The sequence below is a fragment of the Callospermophilus lateralis genome, chromosome 16, assembly GCF_048772815.1.
Source record: "Callospermophilus lateralis isolate mCalLat2 chromosome 16, mCalLat2.hap1, whole genome shotgun sequence".
In the NCBI taxonomy this organism is placed as follows: Eukaryota; Metazoa; Chordata; class Mammalia; order Rodentia; family Sciuridae; genus Callospermophilus; species Callospermophilus lateralis.
Window position 1 is genome coordinate 56315522 of NC_135320.1, and position 25025 is coordinate 56340546.

At 35.6% G+C, this 25025-nt stretch overlaps 1 protein-coding gene across 2 annotated transcripts in view; it reads right to left on the reverse strand.

Moving 5' to 3' along the window:
• The window catches only part of Rnf19a (ring finger protein 19A, RBR E3 ubiquitin protein ligase), a 42687-nt gene extending 18237 nt beyond the window's left edge, over positions 1-24450 (reverse strand). Inside the window, exons 1-4 of one of the 2 annotated variants that reach the window (XM_076835394.2) lie at positions 24204-24450; positions 9236-9266; positions 6903-7052; positions 5255-6022 (exon numbers count right to left, since the gene is read on the reverse strand). In XM_076835394.2, the coding sequence (XP_076691509.2) occupies positions 5255-5928 (674 nt within the window). In that variant the 5' untranslated portion in view covers positions 5929-6022; positions 6903-7052; positions 9236-9266; positions 24204-24450. The remainder of the gene's footprint in view (positions 1-5254; positions 6023-6902; positions 7053-9235; positions 9267-24203) is intronic. The other variant, XM_076835393.2, reaches the window with a different exon arrangement.
• Between the last annotated feature and the right edge of the window lie 575 nt (positions 24451-25025).

The window sequence follows — 25025 nt, forward strand, 5'->3', positions numbered from 1 at the left end:
ATTGACTACTAAAAAAATGTTAAAAGAATTTTTTTAAAAAAAATGAAAAAAGGATGAGTAGATCATAAATGAAGACAGTTTAAAAACATTTTAAAAGTTCAATCTTAACTTTTTAAACTTTTCACTGTGATATAGGATATCAAGTTATATTTAGCCTAATCCCAATTCTATTTTTAAAATCTGTATTAAATCAGTATTGTATGTTCACAGAAAAGACTTAGAAAGAAATACACCAAAAATTTTAACATTGATTTTTCAGGTATTGAGGTTTTAATTTTCTTCTTTACATATTTCTGGTTTCCTACAATTATTTGTTACTTTTAAAATCAGAAAAGTTAAAAAGAAAATGATTATCTTAAAATGTAGTGAATATGAAAGAACTATACCTGTTAGTGGCATACTGTGCCAATTTATAAATTGTATCTTATAATTTATGCATAAAGTCTCACTTTTTTTTTTTCTGTGCTATGGTAAAAATCAGTCGGTACCAATCTCCTTCCAAAAAGCACATAAACCAGAATTTTTCAATCAAGAAGTAGTTTGGATAGTTTTGCTTCAGAGAAAAGGAAAAACTGAGAACAACAGATTTGTGTATAGCACTGCTATCTATTCTCTGAATAAATATGTTTGGCACTTTAAAATCTTTCGACTTAATTTCTGAGCGTTTATCCCAGGATAATGGAAGATTTTGTCCATGAATATCCAATAGTTGCTTTATTCATAATAGTCAAAAACTATAAAGAGTTCAAATGTCCTTCAACAAGTAAATGGTACATATATGTACACCATGGAACATTATTTAACAAGAGAGAAACTAATACAGGTAACAATTTGGATGAATCTCTGGGGAACTACACTGACTGAAAAAAAAGTAAATTTAAAAAGTTATAAGCCACATGCTTCTATTTATACATTTTTAAAAATATATACTTATTTTATAGTTATAGGTGGATACAATATCTTTATTTTTTATTTTTATGTGGTGCTGAGGATCAAACTCAGTGCCTCATGCATGCTAGGAGAGGCTCTATCTCTGAGCCACAACTCCAGCCCTATTTATACATTTTTTAAAATGGCAAAATTTTAGAAATGAAAAATTGTTAGTAACTGCCAGGGAAAAGGATTATTAAGTGGGAGGGAGGGAGGTGGATATTGTTATGAAACATCCTTGTGATGGAACTGCAGTAACCTTGACTGTGGTGGCAGACTCACAAATCTACACATGATATTGAAATTTGGTAAAATCTCAGTTATAATCATTATTTAAATTTTATTTTCAGTACTTTACCCTTTAAACTGAAGATTGAATTCTATTTAACTAAATGCACATGCACACAATTTTTAAGCCTAAGTAAAACCAGGGAAAGTGAGTAAAATGAGATTGTATCTTTGCCAACATCCTCATTTATCTTAAGTGATGATTATATTCTAATAATGTTCTGCTTTACCAAATGGTTTCGTAGGGGGACAAGTAGTGGGAAGTGTATAAAGGATCTCTGTATATTATTTCTTAAAATGTGCATCTACAATTATCTCAATGAAACTTTCAATTAAGAAATTTTGGCAATGATACAAATTGCCAAGATCATTGTAATGTCATGTGTAGCTAATAAAAAATAAATAAAATTTTAAAAAAAAGAAATTTTGGGCTGGGAGTATAGCTCAGCAGAAGGCTTGCCTAGCATCTGTGAAGCCCTGGGTTCAATCTTCAGTTTAAAGGGTAAAGTACTGAAAATAAAATTTAAATAATAATTATAACTGAGATTTTACCAAATTTCAAGATTATCTATAAGATTCTGCAAGATTTGAAGAAGCAGCAAGTTATTCTATTTTTGGACCTATTACTTCCTTAAGTACCTTACCCTTTAAACTACATCTTAAATTCATTTTACTTCCGATAGATGAATTCTCTCACTATCATCATCACAGATAAGTTCAAACACATGGATTAAACACAATTCAATCAACAAGCATGATTTGGCAAAGCTTCATTTCCTTCAGCTTTAAGACAGCTTATTCACTGTACTTACAATAAAAAAGACTGTACACTTAACTTTCTATTAATTATGAATCTATAGTATCTATGACAAAGTAAAATATTTATATAAAATAGTAAATTGAATGGAAAAGAAATGCCATTGTTTTCTAACCCTCTTCTCCAATCTACTTTTTATTGAAGGAAGGAGAGACAGAATGGAGAGATCTGTCTTAATACAGGGGACCAAAGCTAAAATCAATTATTTTTTTCAACTCAGTCACAATTTACAAAGCCAGAAGAGAGATGTAGGATAGCTGGTACAAATTCAACTTCCCACACTTATTATCTGTGTAATTTTAATGTCTTAATGTTAGGGATATATAATCAAACTGGTTCACTCAACAATTTTTCATAGAACATGAGGTTTACTTATGGTTACAAAGAAAAAATAAATACTTTTTTCCCTCCTTAAGGGGCTGGCTCACAGACATTTAAATTAATTTCATTCTAGAATAATAAATGTCCTGTACATTCAAAGGTCTCCAGAAAAGAAAGAGGTACTCACATAAGATGACAGGAATCATGTAGCCGCTGGTAGGGTTTTAGTCAATTGAAACAGGCAATGATAGAAACTAAAAACACCATTTTTTGCTTTCTGACTAGACAACATACAAATGAGGCCTCCTAAACAACAGAAGGTAATTGAGTACTTTTATCCAACACAGATTCTATGCTTCCTCTCCTCTTATATTTCCTTCATCCCAGTTCTTCTCCATAGCCATTGACCAAATTTTTTCCTTTGAAATCTGTGAAGACTGGTATGTTCTACAAGAAGACCAGAAAGCTTCACTCTAGTTAAATCACAGTACTCACTTTCTCGGTCCTTTGTGGATAAAGCTCTAAACCTCTTCTCAAGAGGGGTTTGTTAGAAATACTGTCCTTTAAACAAGTTTAAAGGGAAACCTGGCCCTCAGAAGAGCAGAAATAATATTGGGCCAGAAACCTCAAGAGATATCAAATAGAAACCAAGTCAATGTTCTTTTCTACTCTGAGGCAAAGACAGTATTTCTTAAAGTGTGTTAAACAACTTGTTTAAATAAAATTAAAGACAGATACAAAAAATAGCCATATTGATAAATATCAAATGCAAAAGAGAAAATTTATAATTTCACATCTGACATTTCTAAAAGACAAAAAATAAAAAATAAAAAAACTTTCCAAGCGTGTTGAATAACGAGGGGTTAAATGCCACATTATACACCTGTGGTCCTGGTGCTCTGGTGAAGCATTTGTATAAATGACCGCCAAATATTCAGATATTTACCTGTATTCCTTACTCTAGATTTAAATGATAAATGGAATTTTAATCTTTTAAAGTCCCTCTGTGCGTTCCAAAGGTTTTAATACGCTCCAAAAAGGCAGGGACTTTTTTGTCTTTTATCCATTATTAAACTTCCAGTACCTGGCACATCGGTCCATTAAACTTTTGACTGACTGATTTAAAAAAAAAATAAGAACAGAGTCCTGAGTGTGTAGCTCAGTGGTAGAGTCCTTGCCTAGGAAGCACAAGGATCTGGGTTCAATCCCTGGCATTGCCAAAAAACAAAACACTTAGGAAATGAAGGTAAAGAATAACAAAAGTTATGAGAAGCTTAGTGTGTACTAGGAATTTTGCTACTAATAGCTTTAAAGATGGAGCTCAATCCTTGTAACATGATGGGATAGGGATTCAAAATCAGGTTTCTACATGCTCATGATAAAACTAACTTTAATCAGGACTCATGTACATTTTGTTTTCAAAGTACACATTCAAGTTTTATGCTACTGGATGAGGTTTTCCATATAACACCAACAAAAAGTCTGAAACATCATCGAGTATATAAAATATACTCTTGGGCTGGGGCTAGGGCTCAGTGGCAGAGTGCTTGCCTTGCACACATGAAGCCTTGAGTTTGATCCTTAGCACCACATAAAAATAAATAAAGACATGCTGTCCATCTACAACTACAAAAAAAAAATGTTAAAAAAATATGCTCTTCACCTAGAGAGCCAGCATAAACCAAAATATATTTAAAAATTAATCTCTGTGACATGTTTTCTCTGTCCTTTGTGAATAAAGTTACTGACAACTGGCTATACAAAATTACTATATAGTCAAATTAATGAAGGATAATTCTTTATTAAACGTACATATCCAATGGTTGTTTTCATAATCGAAGTTTCTATTACTTATACTTTATACTTAACATTTATCTTCTTCAAGTATTTAAAATACTAAGCCATTTTAAACAATGAAGTCTTAATGAGAAAAAATGTTCAAAAACATCCAAAAGTGTCTGTTTTGAAAAAATTTAAATGTTACTAACAAATATTATCATATGAAATCTTTGACTTTTGTCATTTAAAATATAAAATATAGAAATATAGATTAAATACAATTTGAAAATTGACTATACAACAAGCTTTTAAAAATAGGTTTGAGAGGTTGGAATTGTGGCTCAGTGGTAGAACATAGGTGAGGCACTGGGTTCGATCCTCAGCACCACATAAAAATAAATAAATAAAGATACTGTGTCCATTTACAACTAAAAAATATTTTTTAAAAATGGGTTTGATTCAGAAAAGAGTCCTCAAGTTATAAGGCTCACATTCCAGCCTTGCCTGAGACTATACCCAAATAAACTGGAAATTGAAGGTTTTCATAAACTGTTATTATTATAATGTATACTGTACTAATGTATGCTAACCCTCACTATTGGTAGTTTTTACTATTCTTAAAGAGCATATGACTGTTTTCTCCTGGTACTAACAACTAAACATAATAAACACATTATATAAATAGAGACTATTGTTAACATAATAATCAAATATACTAAAAAATATTTTATTTTAAATGTGAGGAAAATGGATTTGTAATTCAAAAACTTGAGGCAAATGAAGCATTATATAAACCCTATATGTAGAACACATCATTCTGTAGCACAGTTGAGGTATTTTCAAAAGGTTATTAACCACTAGATCCTGTTCTCTTCCATCTTACTCTTTTCTTCCAAAATGCTTTCACGTGAAAATATAACACAGTGACAACATATGATAGGATTCCTGCCTTTAGTACCTAACATTGTGCCTAACCTGGTATGTGCTGAACATACTTGTTGAATCAATGAATTCTTGGACATGTTAAGTTTGTTCTTTTCAGTAACAGTCAACAAATTCTTTTATCCCCACAGAAAAAAAATGATGTAACTTAAAAAAAGTCAAACAATATCTTCTTACCCACAGTCTGGAGCTGGACACCACCTACAATCAGGATCTGCTACAAGCCACCGTCTAAGCATAAATTCTTCGTATTTTTCCATCAAGACATCATCACTTAATATCAAACGAATGTCATGGGGATTAAACCGTTCAGTACATTCTGGGCAACTGATATTAACTCTACTTTCAGAAATTTCTATCCTTAGGTATTGTCGTAAGCAATCCACACAAGATCTATGATGACAAGTCATTATATCAGGAAATCTGTCTTTAGAATGCCGCAAAAGGCACAAAGGGCACTCTATAAAGTCTCCAATTTGTTTGCTGATAGAAGTTAATCCATTGTCAGAAGAGGTATTTGTAGAGAAAATGGAGTTCTTATCAGTACACATTTCAGAATGTATACTTTCAATACTTGCAATTCCATCCACCCCGCCATTTAGCTCCCTTGATTTACGTTTGTTATCCTTTTTCCTCCGAAACAAAGAGCCTATTGAAATTCTTCGTTTTTTGGGTGCCTTTTTGACAGAAGGCAAGCTTACAGATGAAGCAGAAGACTGAAGATCTCGATCTGAACCCATTTGCCGGTGTAAACTCATGTCTAAAATGCTCATTAGAATTGTGTTGGGGTCAGTGTTTATACACAGCCCTTCATTATATTTACAGATAAAACCTATTTCTTGTTCTTGCATTCAGACTAAGTCATGATGTAAAAAAATCCTACTTGGTTCCTGAACAGAATTCTTGAAGAAGTTTGATTTACTGAAGACTGTTATCATAGACGTCCTGAAAAGCAAACAAAAACCAAGATCACTTAATTGTATTTTTAGTATGCATGCTTTTGTAAACTTATAAACTCTAAGAAATACTAAATGAGTGTATTCTTTAGCCATTAGTTTTACATAAGGCCAACTTATTAAACAGTATAATAGAAGAATATAAAATTAATGCTGAAATAGATATGAAGACATTCTTTAATCTTAAAAGATTCTCTTCTTTTGAACTAACCTAATCATTCTTAAAATCTTACATAAACTTCTGATCATTATCATACTGAACTTAATGACTCTTCACTGCCTTTTTGAGTTTTTATTTTTAATTGACAATAAATGTATGCAAATACAAATGGTTAAGAACTAACTTACACAATCTGGAAGAAAAACACTGTAGGGGGAGGGGCTCTTACAGTGCCAGAAAAATTACTTATTATAAAAAGTTATAGTAATTACCATGGGGTGCTATGTCACAAAGATAAGATACAAACCAATAAAACAGAATATAGTCTTAAAAGTCCCACTTGATTTATGACAAAGGTGAATGACATTGCTGAGCACTAAGAATGAATGGTCTTTAAACAAACAAAAGTACCATGTCTATAAATTATTCATCTGAGGAAAAAAACTTGACCTATGGCTCACCTCATGTAAAAATCAATTTCAAATGGTGCACAGATCTAAATGTGAAAAGTAAAACTAAGAAGCTTCTAGAAGACAAGAGAATATTTCAATGAAAGATTTTGTTAAAAGTATAGAAGTACTAAGACAATCCAACAGAAAAAGGGGCAGAGGACTTAACAGGCACTTCAAAAAGGGATATAAAAAATGCTCAATACCATTAATTATCAAGTAATAAAACATTAAAGTTACATTGAGAGACCACTACACACCCAGAGTAATATTTCCAAGTATGGACAAGGATCTGGAAGAACAGGAACTTTCTTCAGGAGGTATAAAAAGATGCACCTACTTTGGAAACTGTTTGGCAGTCTCTACCAATCTTGAACATATAATACTCTATTACAACAGCAATTTTACTCCTAGAAATGAGTACACAAATTAATGCATCAAAAGATATAATAACAATTATCATAGTATTAATTATCATAGTCAAAACACTGGAAATAACCCACATTTCCATCAACAGAATAAATAAGTTGTGGTATAATCATACTCAACCATAAAGCAATGAAAATCCTGTTACATATAAAACAAGAAAGAATCCCACCCAAAGAATATGTGTGATATGAGTGTACCTTCATACATTGCTGGTGGGAATGCAAATTGGCAAAATCATTGTGGAAAGCGATATGGAGATTTCTCAAACTTGGAATTTGACCCAGCTGTCCCACTCCTCAGTTTATACCCAAAGGACTTAAAATCAGCATATTACAGTGATGCAGCCATATCAATGTTTATAGCAGTTCAACTCATGATAGCTGAACTATGGAACCAACCTAGGTGCCCTTCAACAGATGAATGGATAAAGAAAATGTGTGTGTATGCGCGTGCGCGCGCGCGCGCGTGTGTGTGTTATGGAATATTACCCAATCTTAAAGAAAAATGAAATTATGGCATTTGCCAGTAAATGGATGGTGTTATGGTTTGGATGTGAGGTATCTCCCAAAAGCTCACATGAGAGACAACATAAGAGTTCAAAGGAGAAAGGATTGGGTTGTGAGAGTCTTAACCCAATCACTGAATTAATCCCTTGATAGAGATTAACTGAGTGGTAAATAAAGTGGTAGGGTGTGGCTAGAGGAGGTGGGAATTAGGGCATGTCTTTGGTATATATATTTGTATCTGGAGAATGGTGTGTGTGTGTGTGTGTGTGTGTGTGTGTGTGTGTCTCTCTCTCTCTCTCTCTCTGCTTTCTGATCAACATGTGAACTGTTTCCTTCTGCCACACTCTTTTGCCAAGATGTCCTGCCTCATCTAGAGCCCTAAGGAATGGAGCCGACCTTCTATGGACTAAGACCTCTGAAACCATGAGCCCTCAAATAAATTTTTCCTCCTCTACAATTGTTGTGGTTGGGTCTTTAAGTCACAGCAGCAAAAAAGCTGAATAAAACAGATGGAGGTGGAAAATATCATGCTAAGCAAAATAAGCAATCCCCAAAAGCCAAAGGCCAAAGGTTTACTCTGATATGCGGATGCTAATTCACAATAAGGGGTGGGGGGACTAGGGAAGAATAGTGTTTAGGTAGAAGGGAATGAAGAGAGGGGAGGCTGTCAGGGAGTCGGAAGGATAGTAGAATGAACCAGACATTATTACCCTATATACATACATAACTAAATATCATGGGTGGGAGTCTACATCATGTACAACCAGAAGAATGAGAAATTATATTCCATTTATGTGTGATGTATCAAAGCGCATTCTACTGTCATGTATAACTAATTAAAACAAAAAATGTGCTGTATTAATTCTATTCATATCAAGTTCAAAATAGAATTAATCTATATAAGGATCCTTGTTTTGGAGGCCAAGCCTATAGGATTTTGTTTTTAAGGGAAAGAGTATGTAACAAAGTCTCTTTAGTATTAGTAGTACTTAATCAGAGTGCACACCCAAATTACTGAGGAACATTTTCAAAATACAAAAGCTCTAGACCTTATTTACAGAAATTCTGATTGTATACCTTTAGGGAAGAATTTTTGTTGTTGTTGTTGTGGGACTTATTTATTTTTCAGCTACAGGTGATTTATATCATTTAAAACTATGTAGTGAAATCTTCAATATTTATTTATTTATTTTTAAAATTTTTAAAAAATATTTACTTTTTTAGTTTTATTTTTATGTGGTGTTGAGGATTGAACCCAGCACCCTGTGCATGCCAGGCAAGCACGCTATCGCTTGAGCCACATCCCCAGCCCTTATTTATTTATTCATTTATTTGGTGCTGAGGATTGAACCCAGCACATGCAAGGCAAGTGCTGTACCATCAGCCTATAGCCCCAGCCCTCCAGCAGCTCTTTATATGTTTATTGTTACTATCACAAGGATTTATCAAACTAAAATGCAGTGATAACAGGAAGAAAAGCAGTGAAGAGGAAATGATAACTTTAGGTTAGCTTCTGCAATATGTGATTTTATGTATCATCATGATTAGGCAAAGAGGTATACCCTGAGAGCTGATAAAACATTATTTCTGCATGTGTCTCAGGGTGTTTCTAGAAGAGATCGGCATCTGAACCATTTGAATAAGTAGATTACACTTACTAATGCGGGTACTGTTCTATTCACTGCAGGCCTGAACATAAAAAGAGAGAGAGAGAGAGAAAGATAGAGTTAGATACATTACTCCCTGCTTGGGCTAGGATATCCATCTTTCTCCTACCCTTGCACATGAGCACTTTTGGCTTTTTAGAACTTTGGACTCAGACCAGAACTTACACCATTGGTTCCTTGTGGTTCAAAAGCCTTTGGGTTTGGACTGGAATTACACCAGCTTTCCTGGGCCTCCAGGTTGAAGACAGCAGATCATGGGACTTCTCTGCCTCCATAATCATGTGAGCCAACCCTTCATAATAAAGCTCTTTCTCTATATCTATCTATCTCTCTATCTCCCTGCCTCTCTGCCTCCCTCCCTCCTTCCTGTTGATTTGTTTCTCTGGAGAACCCTGACTAATGCAGCTTCCATGATGATGTTATTACAACTGTTTAGTGGGATGCCTCTTCCCCACAACAAAAGTATGGCTCTCTAATTAAAGATGCTAGAAGAGTTATTAAAACAGAATAGTAAAACACATGTAAATCTTATTTATGTGTTTTCCAATCAAGTATCTAAAATCATAAGAGGCACTTCTCTAACACCTATAAATTCTAATTTCCCTTTCGTTTTCAGATGTCTGATATTCAGATATATAGTATCTCTAAAACATGCACACTGTTGTGTTCCAAATTATACTTCTGTCAGTCAGAAAGGTGCTATTTCCCTGAATTCTCACCAACATCCTTTATTTTTTTAAAATATTTTTAGTTGCAGATGGACACAATACCTTTATTTTATTTATTTATTTTATGTGGTGCTGAGGATCAAACCCAGTGCCTCACACGTGAAAAGCAAGCGCTCTACCACTGAACCACAACCCCAGCCCCCAACATCGTTTATTATGCTAATAGTTTATTATGTCAATAGTGTTCTCTGAATAGCAAAAAAAAAAAAAAAAGAGGTATTTCAATTTATTTGATTACTAAATGAACATCTATTAACATATACCATCCTCTACTACTTTTTTTAATGGGTTCATTTTAGTTATACATGACAGTAGAATCCATTTTGATGTAATTATAAAAGCATGGAATATACCTTGTTCTAATTCAGTCCCCAGGACATTTCCGTCCCCTTTCTTCCCTCCACTCACTTCTCACTTCCCTCTACTGATCTTTCTGCTATTTACCCATAGTAATTTTTTAAATTAATTTCTTGCACCATCCTACTTACTTCTATTTTATCTGCTCATTTTTTAAACCATTTTTACATTGGAACAATAATGTTTCCCTTTGGTTTTAAACCTTCAACATTTACTTTATCCAAATACCTATCCTTTAATTTTTATATTTTAAAGAGGTATAAATGTTTAACTCATACCTACGAAGCTCTTCTGTAAATTACTCTATTACTTTATATGCTTATGAAATCCTTTCAGAGGAAACCTATTTTTTGCAATATTTCTGGTTCCCTTTATTTCTTCTTGTGAATCCATGTTTTCATTTTTATCATTTTCCTATAACCACAAGAACTTCATTTAGCATTTCTCAGTGTGAAGGTCTCCTAGCAATGAATTCTCTTAACCTTTTATCTGAAATATGAAATATGTCCTTATTTCACTTTTTTAACAGATACATTTGCTGAATATAGAATTCCAGGTGATAGCTTTATCTTTTGGGGACTTTAAATAGGTCATTATTATTATTCTTCTGGTCTCTATTATTTCTGGTAAGTCATCTTTCATTCCCCTGTTACTCTTTTCCCTTTGGCTACACTCAATAATTTCTACCTCTGTCTTCTAGCAGTCTGATGAAGATGTGCCTAGACATAGATTTCTTTATATTTACCCCACTTGGGATTCACCAAAATTCTTGGATTTGAAGTTCATTCAAATAAATAAGAAAATTTCAGGGAGATAACTTCTTTTAATATTTTTAATCCTATTGTCTTCTCTCCTCTCCTTCTGGAATTCCAATTATCTATATGTTGGACAATTTAATTTTGTCCAATGGCCACTAGGGCTCTGCTCATTTTTTGAAATCTCTTTTTTTTCCCTCCATCTTTAGCTTAGCAAATTTTTACTGATTTACCTTCATTTTCACTAGCTTTTTCCTCTGATGTACTATTTCAATGTACTATTAAATCCATCCAATGAAATTCTCATTTTAAAAATGTACTTTTGAGTTGTAGACTAATTTTATATAGTTTCTATTTCTCCATTGAGATTGTCCATATGTCAGTCATTATGATCACATTCTCCCCATTAACTCCTTAAAAATATTAGACTACTTTAAAAGTTTGCTCATTCTGCTACATATAGGGACGTCTTTACAGTGAGCTGTATGTCCCTCCTATTTCACATGACTAGTAATTGCTTATTATAAACTGCATATTGTGGATGATATGTTTTAAAGGCTCTACAATCTCTTATCTTCTGAAGAGTGATATTTTTATTACACCTGGCAGTTAAATCACTGGTTCATCAACTTTAACTTATGGAGGTTTGGCTTTATGCTTTTTTAGAGTGAGTCTGAGAAAGCACAAATGTTTACTAAGCCCCACTATCTTGGTGGGAACCAAATACCAAATTCTGTCTCCTGGGTAAAGGGTAGTAGCTGTGATTTCTATGCAGCTTTTTCTGTCTTCCAGCTATTACTTTCTTTTGAGGTCCTTGGATTTCCCATGCATAGTTCAGGAGACAACTAGGTATTGGAGGAGAGTTTATTCACAACTTTTAGGGACACTTTATAATAACTCCCTCCTTTTGGGATTTATTCACTCAATTCCAGCCACTCTGACAATCCCAAACTCCACCCCCACACCTCAAGGCAATTAAGACTAACTTTTTGCTTGAATTCTACCTCTCCTGGGCTATATATATATATATATATATATATATATATATATATATATAGACTTACGACATCTGGCAGTTTACTAAAGGATACCTTCCTCTGAGCTCCGAAATATAATATTCTTGAATCTGCATGATACTTCATAGGAAATTTTAGCCTAAGTATACATTTGTAATCTTCACAATGTAACCATTTATGGGACTGCTTCTTTTGCTGGGCGGTGGGGCAACAGGACAACACTACTAGGGATAGAACTCAGGGGCACTCAACCACTGAGCCACATCTCCAGCCCTGTTTTGTGTTTTATTTAGAGACAGGATCTCACTGAGTTGCTTAGTGCCTCGCTAAATTGCTGAGGCTAGCTTTGAACTGTGATCCTACTCCTCAGCCTCCTGAGCCGCTGGGATTAAAGGCATGGGACACCACACCTGGCTTATTGGACTGCTTCTTAATAACAATCTCTAAAAAGTTTTCTTGCATTATCCAACACCTGCAATTGTAAGGTGTTATAAAAATAACTTAATGTGTTTAAAATGTTTTTGCCTTTTTGCTCCAAGTAACCTGCCTACATTTCATTCATTTTCTTTTTTCGACAAACATCTTCAGAGCCTATTATGTGCCAGATACTCTACTAAGCGCTATATAAACAATGCTGAACAAAACAGAAGAGGCCCATGTTTTGTGGAACTTTCATTCTACTGCTTCTAAACATTAAGGAGACATTTCAGACTAATCCTCCTTAAAAAGTATAGTACCATGAAAGATTCTGCAAGGACTTTTTTTTTGTCCCTCCCATCAACATCTAAATTTTAATAGTGTATCTTTCTGAAGCATAAGTTTTAAATAAGAAAAACCTGATTTATACTTGGGCATATGATAGTCTCATAATCTAAACAAATATTTATTAAAATCCATTCTAAAACTTTCTTCTAATAGACTATAAAAACATTGGATAGCACTGTATCATTCAATGACAATGGTTTTATAACACCCTGACACTCAGTTACACAAAAAGGAATCTCTATGTAATTGAACCAAATGATCTAATATAAAAAGATACTTACTCAGCTCACTGTGCCTAACTTCAGGAACCAATATTAGTACATAAAACAGTAGGAAAAGCCTCAAAACTTGATTCACATTTATTAAAGACAAAAAAAAAACCATACACATAAAGGTTAAATCAATATTGTGTGTTCAACAGGCAGTTATAAATATGTATATAATAATATTATAGTGTTATGTCACTTTCACCTAAAATGGCAATCACCACTGGGAAAAAAATTAAGTTTATTATGCTTTATAAGGTAAGCCAACTAACAACATCTCTAAATAATATGTAACAAACACAAAGAGGTAAAACACTTAAATGCCCAATGTGAAAGGCAGCTATGGTGCTAGAGATACAATATATATGCCTTTCAGTTATTTCAATGTCTCTTCGGAAATATGAACATATTATATGCTGATGTAAGGAAATCCGGGTACTATCGATCTCTAACCAAGTGTTTTGTGGCTGAAGGTCAATAACAAGCTCTCTATACCATCTGAAAACAGGGAAAACACTATAGTGGCAGAGATGATGCTATATGCTCATCTGTTTCTTTTTTCTCCTGAGCACAAAGGAGGAGGCCATTTTCCATTCCACTTGTAGCAAGATGTGGCCACCTGACTAGTCCTGGCCAATGCAATTTAAGTGCAATGATGCATGCCCTTTCAAGGATGGGCCCTCAAAGGCATTCCTTCAAACATCCTTAAGCTTTCTTTCTTCACTCAATGGTGGTTAAATATAGTAACTCTAGTGGATGACTCCAAGTCGAACTTAACAGACAGCAGAGACATGAGACTGAAGGATACATGAGTCATCCATGTGGTTCTCTATATGAGAATCAAACTTTTATTGTGTTCCACCAAATGATTTTGGAGTTGTCTGTTTTGACACAATTACCTACCTTATCACCTTAAAGTGGGAGATAAAATGAGGTAATAAAATTTAGAGTATCTTGGGAGAGGATTTAATTTTTATATTTCTTGAAATACACTGAGTATTGAACTCAGGACCTTGCAACATGTTAGGCAAGCTCTACCACTTAGCTATATGCCCAGCCTTTTTATTTTATTTTGATACAGGGTCTCACTAAATTGCTCAGGCTGGCCTCAACTTGGGATCATGCTACCTCATCTCCAGCCTCAGTCTCCTGAGTAGCTGGGTTTATAGGCATATATCAGCATGCCCAATGGGTAAAATTTTTAAAATGCTATATAAAATTAAGCTAACAATGGAGCATGTATTCAGAGTAAAGCATGGACTTTGGAGTCAGTGTGTCCTGGGTTAAAGTTCAACCTCTGAGATTCATAGTAGCTAGATGTGTGACACTGGGTTACATGATTATTATAACAACATACAAAGAATTCAGCAAAGGGTATGGTGCATATTAATCACTTAATAAGTATTAGCTATATCTATTAAAAATATCTGAAAAGTTGGCACAAGTCTATCTAAACCATTTACTAGATAAAACTGTTGAAAGATTAATAGACAAAAGATTAGAAATAAAATGAAAAAATGGTTGACTCTAAAATGGTTTTTCTAATGTAATCAGTATAGTTAGATAATTGTAAGTTTGAAATACATTATTACAGCAAATTAATTTCTTGTAAATTAAGTTTTGTTTTCTTACATTTATATAGCTACAAACCTAACTCTAGTTGTCTAATATTAAAAATGCAATAAGTATTTTCCATTTAACTACTTATAAGTAGGATATAGGATAAACAGAAAGTTATCAATTTCCAGCAATCAGTTTCCACTTTTGAAAAGTGTGTGCTTACCAAGACCCATATAGACTACCTTGAGTTCTATCCTTAAGACAGTTTCTATGATCTCCCAGAAACAGAAATTTAGAGTTGAGAATAGACTATTACCATATGCCACAAAACCTCCCAAAAGAGATATTTCTTAAAGAGCTTCACAAACATGCATCTGCTACCTTTACCTATATAAACCTACTTTTGACTTGAGAGAATGGAATGGTGCATTGTGGCTTTAATAATACTCATCACTCTATCCATTACAAAAAATAAGCTGCTGCAGAAAGGAAAAAGCATTATTTATTCCATTTTCCAAATTAAAAATGATGAAAAATATTTGGCTGCTTATTGCAGAGTGCAAAATGCCAGGTACATTTAAATGTCCAAAACCATGTAATTTTTCAAGTGGGTTTTTAAAAAGTTAACTAGCTGTCAAAAAAACTTCAACTACTTAAAAATATACAGTGCTGCAAAAAACAGAAAGGAAATGTTAAACCTAGTATGAGATCTTAGCCAAGTCTATTTACTTTGAATTTCTATTTCCTTATCTGAAAGCTAAGGATTTAAAATCAGATGATGTCTAGGTTGCTCAATTCTAAAAGACTACTCTAACATAGAAATTTACAGATGGCTTTAATAAAAAGAATACTACAGGATTAACAGTGGATAAGTTTTTTTTCAGATAAAGAATTCTTCTCTTCTTTAAAATATCTTCAAAATTTCTCAAGTATTAGTACATTCTTCCATCCTAAATACTTTTTGGGGAGTTACACACACACACACACAAACTAGTAACAGCAGCATCTCATTTCTCCAATTTTATTTTATTTATTATTAGTAGTAGTAGTACTAATAGTAGCCCCATCTCCACTTGGGATTGAACCAACAGGTGCTTAACCATTGAGCCACACCCCCAGCCCTTTTTATTTTTTTATTTGAGACAGGGTCTCACTAAGTTGCTTAGAGCTGGCCTTCAACTTGCAATTGTCCTACTTCAACATCCTGAGATGCTGGGATTACAGGCATGCACCACCACACATGGCTTCACTTCTCAATTTTAGAAGCAGTTTCCTTTTTCTCCTAAAGGAAGTCCTTGAGTTGGCTCAATGACTGTTTGTATATAATTTTGTGATGTGTGTACACAGGAGGTAGAGTACAGACTACAAGAGGTATTTGGTAGAGGTCCTAGAAGATATTTAAAAATTTTCCTTCCAAGTATAAAGTAAGAAATGATATCCCTTTGGAAACAAGAGGCACAATTAAGCAAAATGTGTCGGTTTTCCTTTGGATATGCAACATTGAAATGTTCCCTGAAATGAGATTAAAAACTCAAAGAAACACAAAGGAAATATTAAATATATAAAGAAAGAAAACAAGCAGGGGAGTATTTTCTAACAAAAACAAAAGTATGTAGGTAAGAATTACATAGACAGCAATCATAAACATTGTAATAGTTTTCTTTTAACGAAAATTTGAAAGAAACAAAATTAGTTTAATTATAATTCTAAAACACACCTTTAAATTAGATGTGTTAGATACTTAACTACTGAATTTAGGGAGGCAGCAATCTAAAGACCAATTTGAAAAGGCAGCCATCAAAAAAAATGAGTGGGTTTCTTAAGACTTGGGAGATAAGATGAGTGAAAAGGTACAAACCATGGAACTATTGCACAAATACTAGTCATGTAAAGGTGCATCTTCTCAAACACCAACTCTTCTTAGAAGATAGCACTCAATTTGGCTGTAGAACTTATCTTCCTGGTGACACTAGTATTCTAATCTCTTCAGCTTATAAGTGAAAAAACTGAAGTCTAGAGATACGCAGTCCAATACATCACCACCAGCCACATGAGGCTATTTTAATTATTTTATTTTAATCCCTCAGTTTCACTAGTAACATTTCAAATGTTCTACAGCCATATATAGCTACTTGTTATCATTATGAGCAGCACAGATCTAGAACATTTCCTTAACTAAGGAAAGTTCCAGTGGACACTTTGGTCTAGAAAGTGTCTAGACCAAATGGAGCTAATGTGGCAGAGTCCCCCCTGTTCTTTCTCTATCATCTTAGACAAGGTCTTCATTAATCACCTGATATGTGAACTACCTCCATTACCCTGTGTTAAGGCCTGCTTACAAATTTCCACTGATTTTCATAGATAATGAATAAAAATTTCAAACTTCACATCGAATTCAAAGCCCTCCCACAGTCTAACCTTAAGTCTCTCATGGTTCTCCCACATAAGAACCCACATTCTAGCTAATTGACCTACTTGTTAAATAACTCAATGAAACATAACATATATCAACTCCACAACTTTCACTATGCCTTTGTCTCTGCCTCCTTCTCCTCTGCTCTTTTTCAAAGTCTGACTTCTCTTTCAAGCCCCAACTCCTATCTTTTTTCTACAAATCACTGTAGGTCAGTACTCATAAACCTTACTAAAAAATACTCCATGTTTTTATATAGAAGTTTACAATTTTCTAAATACTTAACCTCAATATTTTAATTTGATTCGCCGATAGGAGGTGGAGAAAAAGTGAGTGCATGTATGGTGTTGATTACCATTTTAAATAGGGTAATCAGAGTCTCATTTTAAAATTGATATTTAAGCAAATGCCCAAAGGAAGTAAAGGAGCTAGCCACATGGAAATTTGGGGAAAGAATGTTCAAGGCAGAGGAAATAGATACTACAAAGGCCCTAAAAAGAAGAATATGTCTGGTATGCCCCCCAAACAGCCAACAGGCTAGAATCAGGCTAGAATGTGACTGAAAGGGAATGCACAAGGCAAAGAATATACAAGATAGACTAGAATGTAATGGAGCCAGGTTGTGTGGTATTATAGACCAATGTAAAAACTTTGCCTTTTATTCTAAGATGGGGAAACTTAAAATCTAAACAGTTTAAAATCCAAATAGTGTAAAAGGATTATTCTGGTGTTACTAATAGGTGGAGGAACAAGGATGATGGTATGGACAACAGTTTAAAGACTACAACAAGAATCTAGAAGTGATGATGATGGCTCATCAGTAGAAATGATGAGGATATATTTTAATGCATGTTGTGAAAAAAGAACTGTTAGGATTTTCTGACAGACAGTGGATTTTGAGAGGATTTGAGCTCAATTAATTGAGACTGAAACTGTGATTAACTGAAGAACCAGGGGAGGATGTGAAAAGAACAAGTTTAAGGATGAAGCCCAAACTAGTTCATTTTCAGGCATTTATATCTAGGTGGAGATGTATACACAAATACCTGTTCGACAAGCCTGGAGCTCTAGCTAAAAAATCTAGCCTAGAAGTGTATGGATGGTATGTAAGATCCTAAGTATGGATGAGATCACTAAGGAAGTAAATGTAGAAAGGGAGGGAATGAGACCTGCTGCATTCCAATATTAAGTTATAAGGGAGAAGAGGAGGATCCAGTAAGAGATAAAAAAGGCAAGAGGGGGATCATTCACTTTAAAAAGACAAAATATATTAGTCTATCCCTATACTCATTCCCCTCACCCAAATGTGAACTTTCTTAAAAAGTAAAGAGTAAAGAATGGACAAGCCAGGAAAGAGAGAAAAGAAATGACAGTAGTGACAGTAACAATACATCTTATTAAAAGATATGATCTATTTCTTAAACCTGTTAAGACTGGAGAGTATTAATACACTTCCTCTAATAGATCTAAGAAAGGATTAGAATTCTAAGGAGAGAACTGTTTAATTTTTGGTACTCCCCATACATGGTTTACTAAAGATTTCTGACTATATATTAGTTTCCTACCGCTACTGTAACAAATTGCCACCAACTGAGTAGCTGAAGACAACAGAGATTTATTCTCTTGCAGCTCTGGATGTTAGAGGTCCAAAATCCAACAGGACCATATTCCTTTCTGGGGCTAGAGGTGAATCTATTCTTTGCCTCTTTCAGCTTCTGGTGACCATGAACATGGCAACATCACTCCATTGTCTCCTCTCCATAGCTATATTGCCTCCTTTTCTTCTGTATGTCTTTCTCTCAATGACCCCCGCCCCCTGCCGCCAGCCATGTACTTTTCCCTTATAAGGACATTTGTCACTGGATTTTGAGGCTACCTGGATATCTCAGGATGATCTCATCTCAATATCCTTAATTACAAACGCAACCAAATAAGGTAACATTCACAGGTTCTGGGGATTAGAATGTGAACACTTATCTTCTGGGGTGCTACCTTTCAATCCACTATACCATGGATCCAGAAATTTTTGCTAGGGGCATTGGTAAAGTGTGCTATATTTATGCAATAAGCCAAAAGATATTTCATGTTTCTCCGTATTAAAAAAAAAGTGTATGCTTATCTTGAAATTAAAAGATATGAATATAAAGAGACATCTATTTAATCTGGCTCTATAAAAATAGAAGTCTGCAACTGCTTGCTGGGGAACCACTACTACCCCTGGTTTGGATAAAAGATTACTGTCACTATGTTATACATCATATATGCTGAAATGACAGGCTTTTCTAAATGGTTGCTTTACTTTCCCTATCTAGTCACACTACTTACTAGTCACAGTGCTCCCTTTCCAAAGGAACTTTATTCATGACTTCTTTAAGGATGCCTATTGTAAGACTCCCAATTATTCATACAAACACAAAGTGAAGGCCAGATGGGTTTAGGCCACATAAATAGATGAGAGGTTTAAATTTTGGTGTTCAAACAAACCTACTCATCTCTCCTGATTCTATGTGTTACAAGAACACTGAGTATTGATTTATTTATTGTAACTGAGTCCAAAATGGGAGGTAACAGGACACTCCAAATGTAGTAGTCTCATGGGGACTTCTTCCTTTTGTTTTTATATTGAGCCTTGCTATGACAAGTTACTACTAATAAAAAAAACTCTTTTAAATAGTCTTGTCTGAGCAGTTCAGAGTGTTGCAAATACATGATTAATTTATACTAATCCAATAAAATGTGTACGAAATCATTGTAGGGGAATTGTAAAATTGAGAACAGAAAACAGGTACCCTGACTTGCAATTCAACTCAATAATTTTAGTATAATGGCATACACAGTTTTGTATTTGCCCTCAAACATCAATTGGTTAGAAAAAAGACTATCAAAAAGATGAAGAATCTCTTGTGGAAAAGAAGATGTTATATAAAATATCTTGGAGCTACACTGTCCAAGACTGTAAAATCACTCATTAATCACTCATTAATACAAGTTGAAATAATATTTTGAATGTGTTGGGTTAAATTATGAAAATTAATTTCACCTGTTATTTTTTACTTCTTTTAATGTGGCCCTAGAAAATCTTAAAATTACATTTGTGACTCACTTTAAGTTTCTATTGGAAAGCACTGCTACAGAGAAAGTTATGAAATAGATACCTTACACTGTAGATAATTTATTCAGTCAGCAAATACTTATTCAACACCTATTACATTAGATTTATGCCAAATGCTTAAGAGTGAACACAGAATAGTCTCACTGTCTCCTATACTATCTCATTTATGATCTTGCTTAAGAGTAATTTAGAAAAGCATTTTGGGGGCAAATGCCAATACTTGATTTAAAAATTACAAAATATAAATCCATAGAGTCAGACTATTAACCATATATTTTTTGATACAATATTTATAATATTATACTATATCATATTTTTCTAGGAGCCTAATACTATCAGACTCCTAATAGCCTGTCCAGGTTCCTTCTCCTTCCCTTTAACTAGTTTGCTCCTTTTACACAACTCATTTTTAGAAAAGTTCCTCTTCAACTGGCAGCTAGCTATTCACATTACAACAGGGCTATTTTCACTCTCAGGTGTCTCCAGAGTAGAACAGAGACTGAGAATGTTGTGTACATAAATGTTAAGCCAACTTCAGTTGTGTGGATCAAAGAATCAGTTCTGAATTTTTTTTTTTGTCCTTTTCTTTTTTTTTTCTTTTTTTAGAACTTAAAACTATAGTGCCTTCTGAAGAAAATTTGGCTTCAAAATTCAGTGCACAAACTTCTTTGTATGCTAAAACAACTCCTCATCAGTTGTGTCCTATTGAGACTTTCACTTAACAAAACTTTCTCAAATAGGACCTCTAAAATCAACAACTAGTAATTTTCCAGCAAGTGATTTTTAAAATAAAATACCAGATAACAACAGGACAAGATTTTAAAGGTAATAGCATAGCTTTAAAAATAATATGAACAATAAAAATAATTCTTCAAGTATTATTAAACAAGAGCAATACAGCAAAAACTAAGAAAACTACGATAACAAAATGTGCTTCTCTTTTTCATTTTAATATAGAAAGAATCAGTGACATATGATAGCTATTGAGAAACAAATAAAGTACCCAAGTTTTAAACCCCAAATGATTTCACTGCTTTTGGATTGAAGCCTACCACCATCTAAAATACAGATGTTTAGCAAATATTATCTTTTAGTCTTTAGCTATGCAGGTATGCTTATGCATGTATACTGTTTTGATGTTATGCATCTCTGTCATATTGTGACAAAAAATAAACACAACAACAACAGAAAACATCAAAGAAAAATAATTACTCCTAGTTGGAGGGGGAAAAAAGGCCTAAGTAAGAAAATTTAGCTAGTCTCCATAGTAATCAGATTAACATTTTGCTAAATAGGAATCAAACTAAAGCCTTATAGCTAAAGTATTCTATATATGATCCCAGAGCCTCACAAACATTAAAGTATTACTTTGCTCTTATGTGCAATGAAGCACTAGATTGCCAAACACAATATAATATTCAATTAAATATAAATTTATAAAGTCAACTCTATTTTGGCCTTTAGTCCAAGATGGCCTAATTTTTATCTGGGCCTCAACAGTTACAAATAACATTCTCTATGATTTTCTAGACTACCTAAGTAGAGCAGATATAAGTGAACAATTTTGATGTGAACTTAACAAAATGTATTACCAATTTCCTTTATAACAAGCACTTGACTAGGGATTTTTACAGGGTATTACAAATATTTTGCCTTTTTCCACCTCTTGGAAATTTCAGAAAACTACAGTTCTCAATTCTCAGTGCCTGCAGATTAAACAAAAAATAATTTAAAGCATATGTATATGAGATGGATGATCAGAAACTAAAGAATTTCTGTGATAAATCTAAATGAATAAATAAACGTTTACAATAAAACCAGAACCTGTCATAATATACAAAAGATTCTTTCAAATGTTAAAAAATGACTCAAATTACCCATATTTAATTTTATCTAATGACTCCTTATCAAATATACCTATATTCTTTTCTAGTATACCTCTATCTGATTCCATTGAAAAGAGATTAAACCCCAAGTACTTGACATTCACAAATTCAAAAATGTTGTTTTATGACTTCACTTATGTTCAAATATGGGAAGTTTATTTACTTTTCACTAAGATGCTTAAGTATTTTTTTAAAGATATTAATCTTAGTGCCTTTCCTGTTTGACAGAAAATAATATGGTTTCATTTAGTTAAGTAAAAAGGCTCCAAAAGTCCAACAAATCCCACTAATAGGTAAAAAAAAAAACAAAATCTAACACTAGATTCTTTATATAAATAAAGAATAAAAGTGGATGACTCTTTTTGTTCCTCAGAAAGAAACCTTGCGATGATATTAAAATATTTCCCATGGAATATAAAATTTAAACTTCAGTTATACTGTACATAGTAATTTTTAAAAGAACATTATGAAGCATAATATTAACAACATTCAGAATTTTTTGCATAATTTGGTTTATTAAGTCCCAACATTTAATTCTAAATCCTTACCTTCTAACTGCATATAGCAAGGAAAGGCAATTTGAAAATAAGGTCATAGCTGTTTCCTAAACAGAGAAAAGTATTTACATTTTAATTCAATCCAGACTGCCCAGGGTTAAAGAAGCATAAGCAGGCAAATATGGCAATGGCTTAAATTATAAAAAGAAGTGGTAAGGGGTTTAATGGCAAAAATGAAAATAAAACTTAGGCACCGTCAGGTTTCACACACCAAGGGTAAATGAATTTAGGTTAAAATAAGAAACAAAAATAACAATTTTTAAAAAGCCCCCTTCTTACCAAAACACACAAACAACAACAAAACAAAACAACTCCACAGAATGGAAAGGAAACACCACAAATATTTTAAGGCAACCAATCAAGGGAAAAGATTGCTTTATGTCTCCACGGTTTACTAATATTTAAAACTAGCTTTTCCAGCCAACACCTAGGTTTGAAAATTGCAGCGACAATTAAAGGCCATCCTTTCCAACGTCAACCTAATAGAGCATTCTGCAACATTTTAAATAGTAACTATTAAGCAGAGTAAAAGCATCATTCATTTATTCCTTCCTCCAAGGGACTAATGGACAAAAAAGAAACCTTTCTCTCTCCCACGTATATAGCCTTCCCCACTCTTCCCTGTTTCATTTACTGTCCTTGCATCGGGGTTACTGAACCCTAAACTTCCTTTTCTTCTTCCCATTAATGGAAATGGGGATAAAAAAGAGCAAGTGCAGAATGAAAACCTAATCACAGGAAAATCTGCAAATTAAAAAGTAGCGGCAAATAAAAATAATAAAGGTAGTGGCATTCCTTGCTGGGTGAGGGCTGGGAACACCTTGAGGGTTTATCATTGGGGGGGGGGGGGCATCACTCGGGAAGAAACCGCCCCCCCCTCCCATATACAGACGTTTCCCAAGGCTACATCATTTTTCCTGCGTGTGTGATTTTCGTTTTTGAAGAACGTACTAATTCTCCTAAATGAACATTCCCTTGCTACATGGCTCTCCTACCCTACGGGCCCCAAGCAGCTGGGGCCGGGGGATGAAGTCCCATTCCCGAACGTGCAGCGAGGCCCGGAAACGGTCCCGTTAGAGCCGATATCACCCGTCAGGAATGCGCTCCGCCCCCGCCGCCTCCCCACCGCAGCCGCCCTCAGGTCGCGCCCGCTTCGGGGGCTGGAGGAGTGCTCGGGGAGCGCCTACTCGGCCCGTCACAACATTGCGGAGCCGCCGCCCGCCCCGCAGACAGCCCAACCAGGTCAAGGCTTGAGGCGGAGCCCACGCCCGGCCTCGGCCCGCTCCCAGGAGAAGCCCGCGCTGGGGCCCCGCAGGGGACCCGGACCCAGCCCAAGGCCTGAACCCCGAGGCCTGACCGCCGGGCCGCCCCGAGTGGACACAGAGGGGGTGCCTTTTCTGCGGGACTTCCGAATCCATATCCGTTCCGGGAGGGGCGCGAGGGCAGCGCTCTGGCCAGAGCTCTTCGGGTTTCAGAAACGGGAGCCGCCCGTGCCCTCCCTACACCCCCATTCCCGGAGTAACCTCCTCGGGTGCCCGCTGTACCTTCAAGCCCTCAGAGCGGCGGCGGCGCAAGGCTGCGGGAGAGCAGGCCCATCTCCTGGGGTCGACGGCAAAAGCCGGAGGAAGCACGGAGGAGGGTCCTTAGACCCGCCGCGGTGCCTCTCAGCTGGGGCAGGGGTAACGGAGGGAAGGGGTCCGGACTGCCGCTTTCCCGAACGCCTCCTCCGCAGTTCTGGCTGGACCGCAGCTCCCGGGAACCACTGCCGCAACTGCCATTCTCCCCCACCCTCAGCCCCGCTTTCCCCGCCTCCTCCTCCCACTCCTTCCTCCCGCCCCTCTCCTCCCCGCCCCGCCCCGCCCCGGCGCACCGCTCCGCCCGCGTGCAGTGCGTCATGGCGTCGCGCCCACCCGGCCCGCCGCGGGCGTCTCTGGGACGCGGCTGTTGGTCGCCCAAGTTCTCCCGGTTCTGGAGGTCCCTGGTTGCACCCGGGCGGCGTGGGGCCTAGGGCTGTCACTGTCGCAGGGCTTCGCCTGGAGTGGGCCGGACTATGGGGCGAGTGTCTGCCGCCCGCCTCTCCGAAGCCCCGAGAGTCCTCTTTCGGGAGCTGATGGGGGTGGCTGGAACCTTGCCCGTGGTGAAAGGAGGTGCGGGACCGGGGGACCCTGCCTCCTGGTGTTTCGCACATTATTTATTCCCTTGTGTTCTCTTGGTTCACCTGCTTGATCGGCAGCCCTAGGGAGAGCAGAGCTTGCTGCAGCGCGTCCTTGCAGCTCTTGGCCACAATAAATATATGTCCTTATTGATCTCCGTACATTCAGAATTCCTTTAATCCGGCTTTGTCTGTTCCACCTCCTTGTGTCTTT